Source organism: Onychostoma macrolepis, chromosome 02 (assembly GCF_012432095.1).
Source record: "Onychostoma macrolepis isolate SWU-2019 chromosome 02, ASM1243209v1, whole genome shotgun sequence".
Classification (NCBI taxonomy): Eukaryota; Metazoa; Chordata; class Actinopteri; order Cypriniformes; family Cyprinidae; genus Onychostoma; species Onychostoma macrolepis.
Window position 1 is genome coordinate 22,695,505 of NC_081156.1, and position 21,223 is coordinate 22,716,727.

Sequence of the window (21,223 nt, forward strand, 5' to 3'; positions counted from 1 at the left end):
GTGATGCTATTGAGGAATGTGTGTTGATAGGGATCTCTCTAAGCAGATTTACTACCTGGTATCTGTGAGCTGTAGCTTGGGCTGCTGTATTTTTCCTTTTTTTTCTTTACCCTCCTTATTTTTGCTTAGTCACTTCCTTATTGCCCATGCTGCCACACTCCCAGCACTGTAGTCGGTATGTGTGCACTCCACAAGTTGCCACTGCCCTCTGCAGATAATTACTTTATAGTGTAATGATACACTTGTCTGGTTTTTGTCTGCATCTGTTGCTTATACAGGTTTTCAGTTGTCCTGTTTTTTGCCGTCCTTACAAACTTGCTCTTTTGCGTGTATGTGCTTGTAGCACATGTGATTGTTCAGACTGGCACAAATTATTAATAGGCCCTATTCACATCAGCTATTACTCGTCTTTTTTAAATTATCTTCATTATGAAATGAAGATAGAGTTGATTTGGTTATATTTTGTTGAAAAATATACATGATAAAACATGACTTGTATTCTTTTTAATTGTTTTATTTATTTATTCGATCACTTTTTTTTTTGCTAACACATTAAGTTTCACCATCTATGTCCACCATTTTCCCTTTTGGACAATGTCATTTGTTTACTATATTATTTTATTTGTATTGAATCTTTTTAAAGGAATATTCATGGTTAAATGTAATTTCAAGTTTGAAAAATAAATATACTAGAGATAGAATTTTATATATATTTGTGAAAAGTTTGGTAGAAATGTAATGCATAATAAAAGTTCATTCACCTGAAAAAGCAATCCTACCTTTAATAATAATCAAATTAATAGTAGAATTAATGATAATAGTAAATTGTATGTAATATAAATGAACCATTATATATAATATTTATTATAATATATTTTTGTATTTTCTACACACATATATTATTATACATAAAATTTAATATTATATGATAATTTGTGTGTGTGTGTTATATAACACATTATAAGAAAATATTTTATTTATATGTATATTATATATTTATAATATAATTATTATAAATGTTTGAACAAAAATATGAGCTTTGTGTTTCTGCTGCTAAATAGCCAAGAGCATGCTGTAATATGTAACCTTGAATATTTCTTTAATTTATGTTAAATATTAAGATATCTTAAAATCTTCCATTTTAATGTGCTTTGCTCTCTCTCTCTCTCTCTTGCAGGAGAAGAGGATCAGCTCCCTGGATGCAGCTAACTCTCGGCTGATGAGTGCCCTCACTCAGGTCAAAGAGCGATACAGCATGCACAACCTCCGCAACGGCCTGTCGCCCACCAACCCCACCAAGCTCTCCATCACTGAGAACGGAGAGTTTAAGAACAGCAGCTGCTGATTGGTGCTCATGGACTTGATGATCCGTGCCGATTGGTGCTCCCAGACAGATCACCAGCACCAATTGGTCGAGTTCAACACGGACTGAGTACTTAGACTACATGCCTAAACTGACTGACTACTGTATACATGCGATTGCAAGGAATGTCTGGTTATTAATGTATATAAACGTTATCTAATATTGGTTCTGTACAGAAATGCTACTGCGAAGGAGTGTTTTGAAATTGCGTGGGAGAGTAAAGCGTAGCGTCGGTTCTAAGTCAATGAGTTTGTGTTTTTTTTTTTTAAATACTGATTTACGCATAAATGCAGATTTAAGATTGCAAACAGATTTTTAATTATTGCCTAAGATATATGAAGGAGATGTACATATCTTAAAATAGAATTGTTTTAAAAGAAAATATGAAGAAAAGCACATGGGTATCGGTCGTAGTTGTAAATGTCCTCAAGCTGCAGAATCTGACTGGCAGAAATAGATAAAAGGCAATTTTATGCACTCAGTTTTCTAACACAAGTTTTCTATTTTTTTGTTTTTTATTATTATTATTTTATCATCTTGCAAAAGGTGTTGTTGACTGATTTTAGTTGTCTAAAAGGACACAATTAAGCCAGCTACGGTTTGATTACAACAAATCTAGAACATATTTAATAAATTGAAATACGCGTTCATTAATTTTACTAAAAAATAAGACTGTCAATTAAAATATTGAACTTAATTACCAAACTGAATTAATTGAACTTCATTTTTATTTTGACATATGTAGGCTGTTTTACTGGCACTCAACCCAACTTAACCTTTTTTTTGCCCTATATGTGTTTTATGTATCTGACCAGAGTGCTGTGAAACCACCAGTCTACAGTCTCACTGCCCTCTTGTTCTAGACAGCCTCACTGCCCTCTTTCTGATCCTCTTTATTGTTTGTCTGCTACTTTTATTGAAAGTTATTGTTTTCCCACTGTGTTCTCACTCTGTCCTTATGAGCATCAATGTCTTTAACCTTTTGTGGCACAGAACTCCTCGATGTTTGCTGTTCTTGTAGCGATATATTTGATGGTCAGTCTCAAAGTTGAAAGCTGAGCATTGAATAAAGATGGATTGTGGCCTCATTGATCATGTTGTCTGTGTTTAACCTGAAACTGATTTATAATTTCTGCTTCCATTCATTTTGCCTTATTGGCATTAATGCACACACTAAAAGAAAAGTAATTCCCATTAAAGATTGTTGTATTGATTATGATGATGTTTTATATTACATAATTTGGTAGCACTTTACAATAAGGTTTCATTTGTTAACATGAACTAACAATGAAAAATTTGAAACGTCTATTAATCTTAGTTAATGTTGAAAAGTTGTATCTATTAATATTAGTTGATGAACCTGAGCTAAACTTGACTTACGATGAATAGTTTGGATTTTTATTAACTAACATTTAAAAAAAAAAAAGTTAATTATCATGTATTGTTTTTTTTCTTAGTTAATGTTAGATTTCCCCCGATATCCGGGGCGTTTACACTCCTTGTGGGGAAAAATCGATGGTATATGTCAAGCCGTTTTAACTTTTATTCATTCTCAGGATATGACTTCTTGATATCAACAATTCAATTTTCACTAGTTAAAATGTTCATTCTTGATATCAGGAATTAGATTTCCACTAGTAACAATGGCTATTTTTGATATCAGCAATTGCATTTCCACTAGTAACAATGTTAATTCTTGATATCAACAATTACATTTTCACTAGTTAAAATGCTAATTGTTGATATCAAGAATTAAATTGTTGATATCAAGAATTAAATTGTTGATATCTGTAATTGTATTTTCACTAGTTAAATGTCACCATAGGCTGCCATTCAAAATCAATTGTTGATATCAAGAATTAATTTCTTACTAGTAACAATTTAATTCTTGATATCAGAAATACAATTCTTACTAGTAAAAATGTCTATTCTTGATATCAAGAATTAAATTCTTGATATCAACAATTAAATTCTTGATATCAACAATTAAATTCTTGATATCAACAATTTAATTCTTGATATCAACAATTTAATTTCTGATATCAACAATTTAATTCTTGATATCAACAATTTAATTTCTGATATCAACAATTTAATTCTTGATATCAACAATTAAATTCTTGATATCAACAATTTAATTCTTGATATCAACAATTTAATTTCTGATATCAACAATTTAATTCTTGATATCAAAAATTACCCTCCCAATTCTTGATATCAACAATTAAATTGTTGATATCAGAAATTAAATTGTTGATATCAGAAATTAAATTGTTGATATCAAGAATTAAATTGTTGATATCAAGAAGTCATATCCTGAGAATGAATAAAAGTTAAAACGGCTTGCCATAATGGTATCCATCGCCACCTGTAAGCTCTTTCAGTAGCTGTGATCATCATATCAGTGTTTTATTTTCTGAGTTGTGGTAAAAATAGCAACAGCTAGCGCTAGCAGCTCACCGAGTACAACCATTAACGTCATCAGAATAATAACATGTATAAAACGATTTCAAACACAATTCAATCAAGGTAAAGCTTTAAGCGTGAAAGGTTCATGAGCTAAATTACTTTACAAACATTTGACATTGAATATAATTCAGTGTCTATTTCAATGCGCTGCAGCTTTTTTCACATAGTCTTACACTCTTTTCACATAATTAAATATTCTCTAATCCAACCTGTTACATTTCTTAATTAATCAAATTAACTACTGACTTGTCGACATGCAAGAAGGCAGAGGGAGAACCTGCACCAGCACCACTGACAGATGAAGAAGTATTGGAAGATTTCTAAAATCCAAAAGTAAAAAGAATAACTTTTGCTTTTGTATAAAGATGACCAAAAAAGTGTGAATAATTTATTTAACATACTTTAATCGTACTGCTCCTCCATCTGGGATCCTACCATTCCATACAGAAATCAGTTTCATTTTCAGAAGGTGAGATTTTAACCCCGAAATCTATATATGTTATCAATAGTAATATTTATACTTTAATGAATCTGCTTTGCACTGTCTGATACGCTTTCATGGCTGCGTCACTTCCTGTTCTGATCTGCTTGTGTGGGTCCCTTCTAGCCACAACCGCCTCTGTTAGCCGTCCTGTAAGATACGTACTTTTCTGAACGTCGTGTGCGTCTTGTTTGGATTTGTGCGAAAGGGCCTTTGTCGGGTATGATACAAACGTAGCGTTGTTCATTTTCATTTTTATTTTATAACTTTGTTTAGTAGTAATTTTAATATATGGCCTGGATATGGCTGCAGGAACCGGCTAGCTAATGTTAGCCCATTGGCTGCAGCAGACTATCTGCTAATATATAGCCAAAAAACATCTTTAGATGTTTAAATGTATGATTTTTTTGTGCTGACAGTTTAAAATGCTAACCAATACACATTAACGAGTTGGATACAATTATTCTTACATTAGTGCTTTAATCATATTTTTCCTCCTAGTCTTGCAGTCAGTGCATGGCTACGTTTAGGCTATCTCTGAGAAATGGGAAGATTGCAGAGTTTACCATAATGTTTTCCTGTAGGCGATTAATAATCTTGCTTTTATTTTTAATCTTCATATTAATTTAATTCACATGCAGGCCGTCAACAATGGCGGACATTAAGAACTTCCTGTATGCTTGGTGTGGAAAAAAGAAGCTAACGCCAAGTTATGACATCCGAGCTGCTGGAAATAAAAACAGACAGAAATTCTTGTGTGAGGTGAGAATAAGACTAAGGCCTCTTGAAGTCACTTGCAAATTTTATATAAAATACTTAATAATAAAAGGTGTTTGTTGTTATAAGGTGCGTATTGAGGGTTATAATTACATTGCCATGGGAAATTCTACCAACAAGAAAGATGCTCAGTCCAATGCAGCCCGAGATTTTGTGAATTATCTTGTTCGGACGAAAGAAGTTAGTCCTAGTGAAGTTCCTGCTCTAGGGGTCAGTATCACATCTGTGTTTAAAGTTCTTCCACTACTCATCTGTATTATGAGGAAGGTCTGAGTTTGCATTTATGGTTTTCAGGTCAGCGTACCTGATGGAGGGAATGAAGAAGGTGGTGGGTTTGGAAATCTCCCATCCAACTGTCCGCTACCTCCACATCTGGCTGTGAAGAAGGAATCAGGTGAAGGTGTCTTGTGTTATACTTGGATTCATCCAGTCATTGGTTGCTAACAAAACATCTGCTATAATTTAATATCAGTATTTTAGATGTCAATGTAGAAAGATGCCTTTTGCCTACAGATTGGTGTAGTTACGGCATACACACACTGGTTTTATTTAAACCATTTATAACATTGACTAAAACAATGTTCTTCCTGTGTCTCAGAACCTTCTGAGGTTTCTGCACCCGTTCCTGGAGTCACAGGTTTGGGATATTCTGGATTTGGTAATAATGCCCAATGGGAGCGAGGAGCCAACCTGCAAGAGTATTACTCTAAGAAAGACGATCAGGATGCAAAAGCAGTAGGTCTTCATTTTTTAGCCACGTTTTAATAGAAAGTTTCTGAGAATTAAGGGGTCTTTTCTCATTCCTCAAGACCTTAGAATCAGAGGAAGTTGATCTAAATGCTGGCCTGCATGGGAACTGGACTCTGGACAATGCAAAGGCCCGTCTGAACCAGTTCTTTCAGAAGGAGAAGAACCAAACCGACTACAAGTACAGCCAAGTCGGGCCTGACCACAACAGGTCTGAACATTCCCATTTACGACAACAGCTTAGTTTTTAACCCATTCCATGTGCTGTATAAGAGCATTATTCTTTTGTAGGATAATGTTTTCAATTAAAGACTGGTATCCTCATTGAAAATCAGACTTTGCATTTAAATGTAGTGTGTCAAAGGTTTGTTTTTCTGCTGGACTGAAACAATGACAGAGAACTCCTTGATGTGTATCTAACCTCAATGAGATCTCAGACAACTAAAAGACGGTCTCATCTCGGATGTTACCTTACAAAATCAACAATGTTTTATGGGTGAATCTCACAAAACATGTCAAGAACATGTCCAGGTCATATTTCACTGCATCACGTAAAATACTGTATTTCAAATGTATAAGAATAATTGAATTAATTGTCTCATCAATGCAAAAAAAAAAAAAAAATCGTATTGTTCTAAAAACAGGCTTTATTATTATGTCCATTTAGGACTATTCATATTTATTAATGTTTTTATTTCATTTTGTTTGCATTTTATTTTGGGGGTGAAATGTGACCTGGACATGTTTTTGTGAGATTCATCCATGTAGTATGTAATCTTAAAGGAGGACAATAGAGATGCCAGAAATCGCAACCTTACATGGGGGAAAACATGTGACATGACTTAGGCTACACTAAGAGGTCACATGGTGAAGTATGTGATTGGTTGGGTTTAGAGGTGGGAGAGGCAAAATAATGTCTGGTTGTGATTTCTGGTGTCACTCGTCCATCAGGGGTCAAGTCCTCCAGTACCTAGAGAGGAATAACACCATGTTTTGAAGTCTGGCAGAAAAACAAACCTGCTCAGGATGGGTTGTCCTGTATGGGCTCTGCGCTGAAATGTCACACTGTTGATCTCATGTGCTGTCCGGGTTAAGAGGTCAGTTTGTGGAGTTTATTTGTGCTTAAATCTTGTAAAAACACCTGTGGGCTAAATGTCGTGTTGGGACGTCTTGATTTTAAATCTTGCTCTGTTATAGGAGTTTTATTGCTGAGATGACAATCTTTGTAAGACAACTGGGTAGGAGTAAGTATCAGAAAACCTTCTACATAATAAACTGTAAGGTCAAGGACAAATTCTTTCACATCAGAAGTTGTGTCCTTGCTAAAGCTGCCCTACTTTTCCAGAGGTTTTTGCCCGTGAGCATGGCTCTACGAAGAAGCTGGCCGCCCAGTCTTGTGCGCTGTCTATTGTCCGTCAGCTTTATCATTTGGGAGTCATAGAAGCCTACACGGGACAGACCAAGAAGAAAGAAGGAGAGACTGTGAGTTTAACACCCTAGTTTATCTAGCTTCTGAGACCTGTGTGTTTGCCAACTCTTCTAACTTCCTGTGTTGGTTGCTGTGACAGGTGGATGTATATGAAGTGAATCTCAGTGATGATGTACAGCATCAAATACACAGTTTTGTGCAGGAGCTTGGCATCCAGATCCCACCTTCTGTAAGTGTTGGACAGAAAAACTGCCTGACTTATGAGCATTACCAAGTAAGAATAAGTAAGAACGTGTGTCCTTTTTTAGCCTCAGGACCCCAACAGTCCAGTATCTCTGGTGCAAGGGAAGATGGCTCAGTTTGAGCCCTCACAAAGGCAGAGCACGGCAGGAGTGGTGCCGTGGTCTCCTCCGCAGGTCAACTGGAACCCCTGGACCAGCTCCAACATCGACGAAGGGCCGCTAGCATTTGTGAGTCCGCTGTTCTGAACTCTTTTAACTCAATGATAGCAAGTGAAATTGGTGTGATACACTTCTTGCCACTGAAAACCTATTTTACTTTGGTTTACAGTGTACTCCAGAACAGATCAGCACAGACCTGCTGCATGAGCTCAACTACCAGCTTGAACAAGATAAAAATCTGCAGACGGTGAGATAAAAACAGCCCTGAAAGACTCCATGAAATTAAAATAGGAGTTTTGTTGGTTTTAGTCCATGTGTGTTATCTGAGGGCATTTCACATTTTCTATTTGAGGGGATTTTTATATTATATATAAATCACATTATGTATTACAACCCGAATTCCAGAAATGTTGGGATGTTTTTTAAATTTGAATAAAATGAAAACTAAAAGAATTTCAAATCACACGAGTAGGGGTGTGCGATTATATATTGTCTGCAATAATATCGTAATTGTTGTTTTAACGATGTGCAATTTGACATTATCGAGTATTTTGCAAAAACCAAACAGAACACCTATGCTTACATTACGTGAAGAAGGGCGCGTGCGCATTTAGAGTCTGTTCTTTCACTGCATGATTCAGTCTAATAAAATGCATTAAGAATGATCACAAAATTCAAGATATGGGTGCAGAAAATGTATGTGTGTGTGTATATGTATGTATATATATATATACAGTGAGGAAAATAAGTATTTGAACACCCTGCTATTTTGCAAGTTCTCCCACTTAGAAATCATGGAGGGGTCTGAAATTGTCATCGAGGTGCATGTCCACTGTGAGAGACATAATCTAAAATAAAAATCCAGAAATCACAATGTATGATTTTTAACTATTTATTTGTATGATACAGCTGCAAATAAGTATTTGAACACCTGAGAAAATCAATGTTAATATTTGGTACAGTAGCCTTTGTTTGCAATTACAGAGGTCAAACATTTCCTGTAGTTTTTCACCAGGTTTGCACACACTGCAGGAGGGATTTTGGCCCACTCCTCCACACAGATCTTCTCTAGATCAGTCAGGTTTCTGGCCTGTCGCTGAGAAACATGGAGTTTGAGCTCCCTCCAAAGATTCTCTATTGGGTTTAGGTCTGGAGACTGGCTAGGCCACGCCAGAACCTTGGTATGCTTCTTACAGAGCCACTCCTTGGTTATCCTGGCTGTGTGCTTCGGGTCATTGTCTTGTTGGAAGACCCAGCCTCGACCCATCTTCAATGCTCTAACTGAGGGAAGGAGGTTGTTCCCCAAAATCTCGCAATACATGGCCCCGTCATCCTCTCCTTAATACAGTGCAGTCGCCCTGTCCCATGTGCAGAAAAACACCCCAAAGCATGATGCTACCACCCCATGCTTCACAGTAGGGATGGTGTTCTTGGGATGGTACTCATCATTCTTCTTCCTCCAAACACGTTTAGTGGAATTATGACCAAAAAGTTCTATTTTGGTCTCATCTGGCCACATGACTTTCTCCCATGACTCCTCTGGATCATCCAAATGGTCATTGGCAAACTTAAGTCAGGCCTGGACATGTGCTGGTTTAAGCAGGGGAACCTTCCATGCCATGCATGATTTCAAACCATGACGTCTTAGTGTATTACCAACAGTAACCTTGGAAACGGTGGTCCCAGCTCTTTTCAGGTCATTGACCAGCTCCTCCCGTGTAGTTCTGGGCTGACTACTCACCTTTCTTAGGATCATTGAGACCCCACGAGGTGAGATCTTGCATGGAGCCCCAGTCCGAGGGAGATTGACAGTCATGTTTAGCTTCTTCCATTTTCTAATGATTGCTCCAACAGTGGACCTTTTTCACCAAGCTGCTTGGCAATTTCCCGTAGCCTTTTCCAGCCTTGTGGAGGTGTACAATTTTGTCTCTAGTGTCTTTGGACAGCTCTTTGGTCTTGGCCATGTTAGTAGTTGGATTCTTACTGATTGTATGGGGTGGACAGGTGTCTTTATGCAGCTAACGACCTCAAACAGGTGCATCTAATTTAGGATAATAAATGGAGTGGAGGTGGACATTTTAAAGGCAGACTAACAGGTCTTTGAGGGTCAGAATTCTAGCTGATAGACAGGTGTTCAAATACTTATTTGCAGCTGTATCATACAAATAAATAGTTAAAAATCATACATTGTGATTTCTGGATTTTTTTTTAGATTATGTCTCTCACAGTGGACATGCACCTACGATGACAATTTCAGACCCTCCATGATTTCTAAGTGGGAGAACTTGCAAAATAGCAGGGTGTTCAAATACTTATTTTCCTCACTGTATATATATATATATATATATATATATATTACAAATTTGATATTGTTTATTGAACTGTTGTATAAAATCAATAAGTTAATATTAAGAGACTTACGTTTTAGACACCATATTGCCTGTTTTTGCTCAATTTCGCCAGCAAAAATGATTCCAGACAGCTACAGCACGGTTTTGCGTCTCTGAGCAACAGGACGATGTTTCGTTCCTGAATGAATCAACAGTTTAAATTATTCGGTTCAGTCGCAATGACTCATTTGTTAACAGTGACTTGCTGCCACCTACTGGCGATTTTAATTTCACATTCAAAGCATCTTTTCATTTTAAAATAATTTCAAATATCAGTATTCAGTGTTTTATGTTTAAAATATCAAAACATTATGCATTTGTAACTGCAGGTTAAAGCACTCCATGTCCCTCTTGAGCTGCATTAAACAGTGTGTAAATGCATTTAAACGCCACTTCACATGCAACTTCTGCAAAGATTAATTTTGTTGATACTGGTTTCATTTGTTTGGTAGCCTAAATGTCTTATTATTCTAATTGACTTATTAAATGTAGTAATTTAATTCAAAAGATGCACACTTTTAGAAAAAAAATGGCTTTATCAAAGATAAAATTGCCCATAAAAGGTAAAAATGAATTTAAACTTTCTAAAGTTTAAACTAAAGCTATTTCAGATTTTCAGTACACTCCATTCTGTGTGATTTATAAGTGTTTTGAAAAGTGGGGACATGGGTCAATGTCCTGAAAAGTCACCTTCTCCTTGTAATACCTATGTCATACCCTTGTCATTATACAAATTTATGTCCTCATTTGTCACAAAAACGCGCACACACACCAAAACAAAAAACAATAAACATGAATGAAATTCACTTTTAGAATATATGCACATTTAAAATGAGCAGTTTTTCTTTCCTGGGCAGGTGAATGAACAATATTGATGACAACTGTTGTACACTATTGCATATCAAATATTTTAAAAATAAATAAATAAATCAAGGTAAAACTCTTCAATCTATATTAAAATTCTTATATTTCGTGGGATATTCAGCATGCCCATTTTTTGTTTAGTTTTGATCACTTTTCATGAGCAAGAATTGTTTACAGGGACTAAAGCTTTATAGTTATCGTATCAATATGCATTTGGTGTTGTCAGATTACTAACAACATGGTCTTTTTACAGATTCTCATGGAGCGAAGTCAGCTGCCAGTCAAGAACTTCAAGGAGCAAATCATGTCCGCCATTGACAATAACCCAGTGGTCATCATTCGTGGAGCCACTGGCTGTGGAAAGACCACTCAGGTTCCTCAGTACATCTTGGATGAGTTCGTACAGGCAGGCAGGGCATCTGAATGCAATATCATTGTTACGCAGGTGAGCCTGTTGAAATGCTTATTGATTTTGTGTGCTCGGTCATCATAAGAAAAAGACAGTAATGTGACTTGCTTCTGCTGTTTATCCTCTTAGCCAAGACGGATCAGTGCTGTGTCAGTGTCTGAACGTGTATCATTCGAGAGAGGAGAGGAGGTGGGGAAAAGCTGTGGCTACAGTGTGCGTTTTGAGTCTGTCCTGCCCAGACCTCATGCCAGCATCCTATTCTGCACAGTTGGTACAGTAATTTCTTAATCTCTGACTGTTGCACATTGCACAGTGTTGGGTGATAAAACTAAAAATGTCTTATTCACAGGGGTGTTGCTGAGGAAGCTGGAAGCTGGTATCCGTGGCATCAGTCATGTGATTGTGGATGAAATCCATGAGAGGGACTTAAATGTAAGTCCAATGTTACCATATCAGCTTTAAACGGTTTAGAGAGGTACAATGTCTCACCCTATTCACAAAGTATGTTTTTCTGTCCAGACTGATTTCCTGTTGGTGGTGTTGAGAGATGTGGTCCAGGCTTACCCTGATGTGCGCATCATCCTCATGTCTGCCACTATTGACACCACCATGTTTAGGGAATACTTTTTTAGCTGTCCTGTCATCGAGGTGCATGGACGTGCACATCCTGTACAAGGTGAGAAGCATGTTTTCACAATGCACTGTTTTATAATGATACTATAATGATTTAATATTCACATCATCTCACACACTGGATGAAATACTGCTGTGGCTGTTTGGAAACCCATTGCCCAATATTAGAGCATTGATTTGGAATGTCTTGACTGTAAAACACAGTTGAATTTGTTCAACAACCTGACAGATTATTATTTGTTTTGATATCTCCAGAGTATTTCTTAGAAGACTGCATTCAGATGACTCAGTTCGTACCACCACCAATGGACCGGAAGAAAAAAGATAAAGATGAAGATGGTGGAGAGGAAGATGTATGTTTTTTTTTGTTTATTTTAAAATAGGTACAAAAAAAAAAAAGTACTATACCGTCTGAGAAAAATACACATTAAAGATATAAATGCCTTTTAATACACATTATATATACAGGTGCATCTCAAAAAATTTGAATATCGTGAAAAAGTTCATTTCTTTTTTGTAACTTATTTCAAAAAGTGAAACTTTCATATATTCTAGATTCATTACATGTAAAGTAAAACATTTAAAAAGGTTTTTTTTTGTTTTAATTTTGATGATTAGAGCTTGCAGCTCATGAAAGTCAAAACTCCAGTGTCTCAGAATATTAGAATATTTATATTTGAGTTTCATTAAATGACCATCCCTACAGTATAAATTCCGGGTATCTCTTGTTCTTTGAAACCACAATAATGGGGAAGACTGCTGGCTTGTCAATGGTCCAGAAGACAATCATTGACACCCTCCACAAAGAGGGTAAGTCACAGAAGGTCATTACTGAAAGGGATGGCTGTTCACAGAGTGCTGTATCAAAGCATATTAAATGTAAAGTTGACTGGACGGAAGAAATTGGGTAGGAAAAGGTGCACAAGCAACAGGGATGACCGCAAGCTTCAGAATACTGTAAAGCAAAGCTGATTCAAACACTTGTGAGAGCTTCACAAGGACTGGACTGACGCTGGAATCAGTGCATCAAGAGTCACCACGCTCGGACGTCTTCAGGAAAAGGGCTACCAAGCGACTTCTGAAACAGAAACAACGTCAGAAACATCTTACCTGGGCTAATGAGAAAAAGAACTGGACTGTTGCTCAGTGGTCCAAAGTCCTCTTTTCAGATGAAAGTAAATTTTGGATTTCATTTGGAAATCAAGGTCTGGAGGAAGACTGGAGAGGCACAGAATCCAAGCTGCTTGAAGTCCAGTGTGAAGTTTCCGAAGTCAGTGATGATTTGGGGTGCCGTGACATCTGCTGGTGTTTGTCCATTGTGTTTTATCAAGTCCAAAGTTAATGCAGCCATCTACCAAGAGATTTTGGAGCACTTTATGCTTCCATCTGCTGACAAGCTTTGTGGAGATGCTGATTTCCTTTTCCAGCAAGACTTTAGCACCTGCCCACACTGCCAAAACCACTTCCAAGTGGTTTGCTAACCATGATATTACTGTACTTGATAGGCCAGCCAACATGCATGACCTGAACCCCATTGAGAATCAAACAATACAGATGAGCTAAAGGCTCAATAGTGCCTCAGCAGTGCCATAGGCTGATCGCTTCCATGCCACACCTCACTGATGCTGGAGTTTTTGCTAAAGGAGCCCCGACCAAGTAATGAGTGCGTGAAATGTTTTACTTTCCATGTAATGAATCTAGAATATATAAAAGTTTCACTTTTGTAAAAATATATTTTTTAATAAAAAATTTACTTTTTCACGATATTAAAATTTGAGATGCACCTGTTATATATATATATATATATATATATATATATATATATATATATATATATATATATATATATATATATATATACATACACACATACATATAAAAAAATTATTTAATTATAAATTAATTAGAATATTCCTTTTAAATATTGTTATATAAAAAGTATCTTGTTTCCATAAAATATTAAGCAGCACAGCTGTTAATAAGAAATCTTTCAATCATGTGACCCTAAAGACTGGAGTAATGGCTGGTGAAAATTCAGCTCTCACAGAGATAAATCACATTTTAAAAATTTATTAAAACAGTTGTTTCAAATTGTAGTAGTATTTCAGAATATTACTATTTTACTTAATTTTTTCTGTAAGCGTGACTCTGAGAGTTGTTGTGTTGTGAGTGCAGTGCCGCAGAAGTCTTTGGGTCATGAGGTGAACATGTAGCCTTGGTGAGCTTAAGAGACTTAAAAAAACACAGCCTCAAATTTTTTTTTTTTTAATGGTATATCCACTGGAAATAAAACATAACCCTTTCATAGCTTGAAAACCGTTGATGAAGAGCTGCATTTAACTAACTAAACTTCACTCCACACGTCCACAGCACTGATAAGATGGTAGTTCGTAATAGTTTACTTAAATTAAATCTACTTCAATTAATGCTTGACATTTGTGTTTCTGTGTTCTACAGGTGAACTGTAATGCCATCTGTGGATCCGAGTATACTCTTGAAACCAAGCGTGCCATGTCTCAGTTGAATGAGAAGGAAACTGCGTTCGAGCTGATTGAGGCTTTGCTGAAGTATATTGAAACGCTGGAAGTACCAGGGGCTGTGCTAGTCTTCCTGCCAGGCTGGAACCTCATCTATTCCATGCAGAAACACCTGGAGATGAACCCTCACTTCGGTCTGTAATGATATTCTGCTCACATCTATCCCCTAGGGGTGGGGGAAAAAATCGATACAGCATAGTATCGCGATATTTTCCGCGGCAATACTGTATCGATACACGGTACAAAGTATCGATCTTTTATTATACTATTTAGTAGAATTATAAAATCAATTATAAGATCTGGATAAGATTTCTGTTCGAACTGAAAGCATATTCTAGGCTTTTCGCTACCGTTTTCAAAGCGCAATGCAAAAACGTGACATTTCATTCACTGACGCTCTTCCCTGAATGCTCTTCAATCGAAGCGCTAAACCCGGAAGCGCATATACTTACTTGCCGGCAACCCACCAAAATAAAATCTTGCTAATTTAGGTTTGAAAATGATGAAAATTCACATTTAAAAAAAAAAAAGTAAATATCATTTTATTTTTGTTTACTATAAAATAATTGTATTTTTATTTAATACTCCCTTTTTATTTTAAAACATAATAGTAATACCATGCTTTATTTATTTATTTATTTTATAAATAATAAGCAAAATAATTAAGTCCAATGATATTATCTCTATTAATTTATTTTTTTAGAGTTATATTTAATGGGTTTCATTGTGTAGTGTGTGGACTAAACCAAATCTCCAGGTACTCTTATGAGAATCAGGCTAAAAAACTTAATGTGCACCCCTGGACATATGGGATTTGCAAGGAGTGTCATATGAAAGTAAAATACTCGAAAAACTACAAACTTGAGGGCTCATCTCACACGCAACCATTCAAAGATAGACGTAGACGGCAGTACATAGTATACCTGTTGTGGTACAACACTTTAATACATGTACATGTTATGTTTAATTTAAATGTAACATTTTTATTTTAATGCAAGACTGTTTTATTTATTTTAAATTGAACTGTAATTTACTTTCAAATGCCCCAATTGCTGAAGGGTCTGCACAACTTTTTTGTACAAGTTCAAGTTGCATTGTTCAAAATACCTGTAGTAGCACAGCTGTGCATACCTGTTTGCATTTAATTAAGGTGGACTAGATTACACTGTAATACAAATAATTGAGTTTGCCAGGTGCATACATTTATCACAGGTTTTCATGAAAGTGTTGGTCAGTTTGTCTGCTTGACAATCCCATTTTGCACTGCAGCAATAATTGAAGTGAGATAAACAAACAGAAATGTTTCTTTTTAGTTAAAACAGATGTTGCCAAAGTTTTCCTTTAGGGGCATAATTTGAAGTTGGAAAAAGGTAATAAATTGCAATGTCACAGAAAATCGCAATATATTTAAAATCGCAATAATATTGTATCGTGACACATGTATCGTGATAATATCGTATTGTGGGGCCTCTGGTGATTCCCATCCCTAGTATCCCCTGATCTCTTAATATAACTCATAGTGATTCCTCCAATATTGTGTCCCTCAAAGGTGGTCATCGATACCGAATCCTGCCGCTTCACTCTCAGATTCCCAGGGAAGAACAGAGACGAGTGTTTGAGCCCGCTCCTGAGGGTGTGACAAAGGTCTGGAGACGTTTCACTGTGCAGTTTAGGAATTGATGTATTAAAACTTGTTTTAAACAAATTTTGCAAACACACCACAGGTCATTTTGTCCACCAACATCGCTGAGACCAGCATTACCATCAATGATGTGGTCTTCGTCATAGACTCCTGCAAGTAAGCAGCTCATTTAATTAAAGTGATGATTCACCCAAATCTTACAATTCTGTCATTATTCATGTTATTCCAAACCTGTATGACTTTCTTTTTGAGAAACAAAAAATATATATCATGTAATGTGTCTTTTTGTCCATTCAATGGAAGCTGTTTGGCTGCCAATATACAAAGTCATACAGGTTTGAAAGGACATGAGGGTCAGTAAATTACACAGTTGTCATTTTGGGCTGAACTATCTCTTTGATGTACATTTCTCTTTTCAATATACTCTGTTTTGTCCACAAATGGTTTTAAAATACCAAATATGTGTCATTCAGGCAGAAAGTGAAGCTGTTCACTTCTCACAACAACATGACAAACTACGCCACAGTGTGGGCCTCCAAGACCAACCTTGAGCAGAGGAAGGGACGAGCTGGCAGAGTCAAACCAGGCTTCTGCTTTTACCTCTGCAGCAGAGCTCGTTTTGAAAAGTATGAAATGTCATTCTTCAGTTGGACCAAAACCTCAAACAAAATCACATTATCTGAAATGTTAATGATTGCAATGATTGTTATGCAGACTGGAGACCCATATGACTCCTGAAATCTTCCGCACGCCACTGCATGAGGTGGCCCTCAGCATTAAGCTACTGAGACTGGGTGCCATTGGGAATTTCTTGTCCAAAGCTATTGAGCCGCCTCCATTGGATGCCGTTATTGAAGCTGAACATACACTGAGAGGTACAGATTTTGTGTTACACGTCTTAATTCTAATGATGTTTAAGTGAACAAAATCAAACAAGCCTCTGTTGCTCTCCAGAGCTGGATGCTCTAGACTGTAATGATGAGCTGACTCCACTGGGACGCATTCTGGCCAAACTGCCCATCGAACCACGTCTGGGAAAGATGATGATCATGGGATGCATCTTTAAGTAAGTTTATTTATCCAACCGTGGCTGTTTATGAATTAAATTATGAATAAAGCTGTCAAGAACTTACAGGTCATTCATTATTATTAACTGCTGTTTTTCCCAAGATTACCTGTTTAATTTACTTATACTTCTGTATGTGTTTGTGTTGTTTAGTGTTGGAGATGCTGTGTGCACTGTCTCAGCAGCGACCTGTTTCCCCGAGCCCTTTATCAACGAGGGCAAACGCCTCGGTTTTGTTCATAGAAACTTTGCAGGCACTCGTTTCTCAGATCATGTGGCCTTACTCTCCGTCTTCCAGGCCTGGGATGAAGTTCGGTGGGTCCAAATGCCATTGTATTAAATTTAGAGACTTTGTATAGGTTTTTTTTTTTTAATTTTACATTTTGTTTGTTTCGAGGGTTTCGTAATCTAAATAGATTACAATTTTTCAGGATGGGAGGTGAGGATGCAGAGATCCGGTTTTGTGAGCACAAGAGGCTGAACATGCCCACTTTGAGAATGACCTGGGAGGCCAAGGTCCAGCTGAAAGAGATCCTTGTTAACGTCGGCTTCCCTGAAGGTTAAGCCGTGCTTCCAAATTCACTTCCATGTAGTTCTACAGATGTTATTTAGAGATTTTAAAGTAAATTTTTGTCTTTACCCTTTTTTGTAGAGTGCCTCCTGAATCAGGTGTTTAATACTGTGGGACCAGACAATAACTTGGATGTGGTGATCTCTCTCCTGACGTTTGGCTCTTACCCCAACGTGTGTTACCACAAAGAGAAAAGGAAGATCCTGACCACAGAGGGGCGTAATGCTCTCATTCACAAGTCCTCAGTCAACTGTCCTTTCAGCAACCATGATATGGTGTATCCATCTCCCTTTTTTGTCTTTGGGGAAAAGGTTGGTTTGAAAGTCTAGCTTTAAACTGCTATTTTTGCAGTTTCTACTTTATTAAGACTTAAGTTGCATCACAGCCATGAACCATAATTTTTTACTTAGTTTCACTTCACATAATATTTGACATTCTTATTCTAATATTAGAATCAAATGTTAGAATCCAGTCCAATCATATATTTATAATATTTCATTTAAAATATTTGATTGGACTGTGTAGTGAAAGACAAAAAGAAATGCTGTGCATTTGTAATGTGTACAAAACCATTTCCAATTTTGGTGTTGATAAGATTTTTAGTACTTTCATTCAGCATTGACCCATTAAATTGATCAAAAGTGGCAGTAGGGTTTTTTTATTGTTATATAAAACAGCACAACTGTTTTCATGTGATACTGAAGACTGGAGTAATGGCTGCTAAAAATTCTGCTTTGCATTACAGGAACGAGTTACATTTTGAAAATATTAAAATTAAAATTTTTCTATTTGTTATTAATTCCTGTGAATTTCGATCAATTTCAGTGGGACCTTGGTGAATTAAAGTATTAATTTCTTTAAAAAAAATATTTAAAAAATCTTTCGAACCCCATACTTTTGAATAGTAGTGTGCATCTGCTAAAAGTTTTTTTTTTTTTTATCAGCTTTTCGGAGTATATAAATGCAATATAATTGATGTCTTTTGTAATTATAGATCCGAACTCGAGCCATTTCTGCCAAAGGAATGACTCTTGTCAGTCCTCTTCAGCTTATTCTGTTCGGCACAAAGAAAATCACCTCCAATGGAGAAGTTGTTGAGCTTGATGACTGGTATGTGTTGAACAATAAACAACAAGAAATAAGTTCTCTGGAATTCTTGAGTCAGGAATCCTGGAAGCAAACCAAATATTTGCAAGGAAGTCAAGAAGAGAAGTGTTCCAGTGATCATCAAGAATTTTCCTTCCTTCTGTAGGATCAAATTGAAGATTCCACATGACATAGCCGGTGGTGTGGCGGCCCTGAGGGCAGCGATGGAAGCCCTGGTAGTGGAGGTGACCAAAGACCCAGAATACATCCGAAATTTGGATCCCACCAATGAGCGCTTGCTGAACGTCATTCGGGTTGTGTCCAGACCCTCATCAGCTGGCATCAACCTCATGGCCTCCAACCCACGGTGAGATCATTGAACCCATACATTTAATTGACTTATTTAGGATAAAGGTTGCTTATAGCTAAACTCTTTTGAAAATGAGATGTTAGTTAATTGTGTTATTTTAACATCCTTTTATCAGCTTTGGAGATGGTCCACGTCCACCCAAGATGCCCCGTACTGACTTTGGAGGGGGTGGAGAGTTTAGGGGCCGTGGAGGAGGAGGATACAGAGGTGGTGGTGGTGGTGGATCCTGGTCTGGTGGAGGATACAGAGGAGGTGGAGGATACCAGGGTGGTGGAGGCGGTTTCAGGGGGTCTGGAGGGTATCGTGGCAGCGGGGGTGGATACAGGGGGTCTGATAGAGGTGGCTTCAGGGGGTCTGGTGGGGGTGGATACAGAGGATCTAATGGGGGTGGAGGATACAGAGGAGGTGGAGGAGGTGGAAGTGGTGGAGGAGGAGGAGGAGGATATGGAGGGAGGGGATTCAGAGGAGGCTGGGGGGGAAACAGGGGTGGTTATTAAAGCTGAATGTCTGAACAAGGATATCTTTGGGAAGGTATAAAACAATGTTTTAGTTTTGTTGTTGCTTTTTGTTGATATTCAATCTTTCCTCGTTTTGAATAAATTGAAACCATGACTGCCATACTGTCAGTTAATAAGTTATTAAAAATAACTATTTGTGACCAATAATGTTGTATTCTAATAAAATAATTTCTCTTTTTTAATAATTTTAGTCTTGATCTCTCTCATGCCCTCTAAGAAAGAGTTCACTGACTTGAGAAATGAAGTCACTGGTGGGAATCAAATACTCAGTTTCCAGATGTGTGGTTTTGCAGCAATGTGTAACTGCAGCCAAGTTTTTTACTGTCCAGATTGAGCAACATTTTTTGCCCTAAAACAAACAATTTATAGTTTAGATATGTGTTTTCATGAAATTAATGTGTGAAATATAACATGTTTGCAGTGAATAGTAATGGGTTGCTGGCTGATAAATGCATCAATATTTTACTTTAAGTTTTTCAGAGTCCAGGCAGTGTCTTTCCAGAGACCACAGAATACCAAGTGACATTTTTGCAGCTGAAGAAGTGTGTCTATAAAACTGTGTACACGCAAGTGTTTTGGAACACTGAGAGCTGAAGTGTGTTGACATGTCTTTTGAAAAGTGTAAATCAATTTTATCTTTTTTTTTTTTTTTCATTATTGTACATTCCGTTTCGGAAAGTGATACAATGATATGATTTAGTGTAAATTATTTTGGCTGCCGAATGCATCGATTACCAAAAAATCCATTGCTCAACTAAACATTTTCAAAAATGTTAAACAAAAAAAAAAAGTGTTGTGAAACCATCAATCAATATTTATAATTAAATAATAGCAAGATTTAAGCCTTTAGATTTACCTTTAGTTCTATATAATTGTGTTTGGTGTATAAATAAAATGCTGGCAAAATATTTTATTTATAATATATATTAGATATATAGTTAAACTACAAATATAACTAATTTAGATGATTACTTAATATCTGGCGTCGTCGTGTTTCTTTGGCTCACGGCATTGGCGTTTGCTAATGATTACCGATAGAGGGCGCAGTAAACCCGCAGCAGGGTATGTTTATATCTGATTGGAGAGTCTATCTATGGATGCTACCATTAATGATTTAAAAAGTATTTAATTGCTTTTTGTATGTTGTTTTTTTATTATTATTATTAAACCCTAATTGATTAATTTAAACTCAAATAAAATTGTGTTTCAGCGTGTAATTGCAAATTTAACCACAAATTCTGTACCCACTTTAACTCCATAACTCCTTGACTTGTTATTTTAACGTTTATATACATTATTACCCACGTCTGATTGTCAAAAAAGCAAATCTGACACCACAGCAAAATTCCAGAGAATTCTTGGAATATCTCTGAGAAAAATATAATCGTAGCCTCTGGGTAAGATGAGAGCGTCCATACCTCTTTTATCCTTGAAGAACAATTGCTGATGAATGTGTTTAGCGTTTGAAGG

The 21,223-nt window shown here is 36.6% G+C and overlaps 2 protein-coding genes across 9 annotated transcripts in view; both read left to right on the forward strand.

Annotated features, from left to right (window-relative positions):
• The window catches only part of rasal2 (RAS protein activator like 2), an 81,045-nt gene extending 78,592 nt beyond the window's left edge, over positions 1–2,453 (forward strand). For all 8 annotated transcript variants that reach the window (XM_058746548.1, XM_058746555.1, XM_058746539.1 and 5 more), the window contains one exon: positions 1,178–2,453. In XM_058746548.1, the coding sequence (XP_058602531.1) occupies positions 1,178–1,345 (168 nt within the window). In that variant the 3' untranslated portion in view covers positions 1,346–2,453. The remainder of the gene's footprint in view (positions 1–1,177) is intronic.
• Positions 2,454–4,394: 1,941 nt separating this feature from the next.
• On the forward strand, positions 4,395–20,965 carry dhx9 (DEAH (Asp-Glu-Ala-His) box helicase 9). Its single transcript, XM_058761994.1, has 28 exons — positions 4,395–4,533; positions 4,955–5,075; positions 5,160–5,300; positions 5,385–5,484; positions 5,689–5,825; positions 5,900–6,048; positions 7,035–7,081; positions 7,183–7,319; positions 7,406–7,495; positions 7,575–7,736; positions 7,837–7,914; positions 11,175–11,366; positions 11,460–11,601; positions 11,680–11,762; positions 11,850–12,006; positions 12,219–12,316; positions 14,421–14,634; positions 16,050–16,144; positions 16,225–16,298; positions 16,616–16,768; positions 16,857–17,017; positions 17,097–17,208; positions 17,362–17,523; positions 17,640–17,767; positions 17,861–18,090; positions 18,774–18,889; positions 19,032–19,232; positions 19,351–20,965. Exons 2-28 carry the CDS (start codon positions 4,965–4,967, stop codon positions 19,730–19,732), a joined length of 3,852 nt encoding a protein of 1,283 aa, XP_058617977.1. The 5' UTR covers positions 4,395–4,533; positions 4,955–4,964; the 3' UTR covers positions 19,733–20,965.
• Positions 20,966–21,223: the final 258 nt, after the last annotated feature.